At 80.0% G+C, this 466-nt stretch overlaps 1 protein-coding gene across 1 annotated transcript in view; it reads right to left on the reverse strand.

Annotated features, from left to right (window-relative positions):
* MED26 (mediator complex subunit 26) overlaps window positions 1–88 on the reverse strand; it is a 16759-nt gene extending 16671 nt beyond the window's left edge. The window contains exon 1 of the mRNA XM_026035268.1: window positions 14–88. Within this exon, the coding sequence (XP_025891053.1) occupies window positions 14–88 (75 nt within the window). The remainder of the gene's footprint in view (window positions 1–13) is intronic.
* Window positions 89–466: the final 378 nt, after the last annotated feature.

Consider the following 466-nt stretch of genomic DNA (forward strand, 5'->3'; position numbering starts at 1 on the left):
CGGCCGTACTCACGTTGCTCTGCGGGTCGATGGCCTGCAGCAGCCGGTCCCTGATCTGCTGCGGGGAGGGCGCCGGAGCCGCTGTCATTGCCTGGGCGAAGCGGGGCGGCTGCGGCCGGGGCGGGCGGGCGGCGGGGCCAGGCCGGGCCGGGGCGGCGGCTCCTCACTCGCCGGCGGCGGCCTCCTCGGGGAGCCGGAGTCGCATGATCGCTCCCCGCGAGGCGGGGGCGGGGAGCGGCGCTCGGGGCGGGGGCCGCGGCGGCGGCGCGACCGGGACCGGGGCCGGGCCCGACTGTTCCGCTCGGGGCCGAACTCAACTGTGGGCAGGAGCCAGCCCCGCGCAGGGCACCATGGGACACGCCCGACGCCGTTACGCACGGCGCGCCTCTGACGTCCGCGCGCGCGCAGCGGCGGGGACGCGCATGCGCGGCGGGGGGCGGCGGCGGGAAGTGGGGGTGAAGGGAAG

This window comes from Nothoprocta perdicaria, unplaced genomic scaffold (genome assembly GCF_003342845.1).
Source record: "Nothoprocta perdicaria isolate Ctin4 unplaced genomic scaffold, notPer1 scaffold_157, whole genome shotgun sequence".
Classification (NCBI taxonomy): domain Eukaryota; kingdom Metazoa; phylum Chordata; class Aves; order Tinamiformes; family Tinamidae; genus Nothoprocta; species Nothoprocta perdicaria.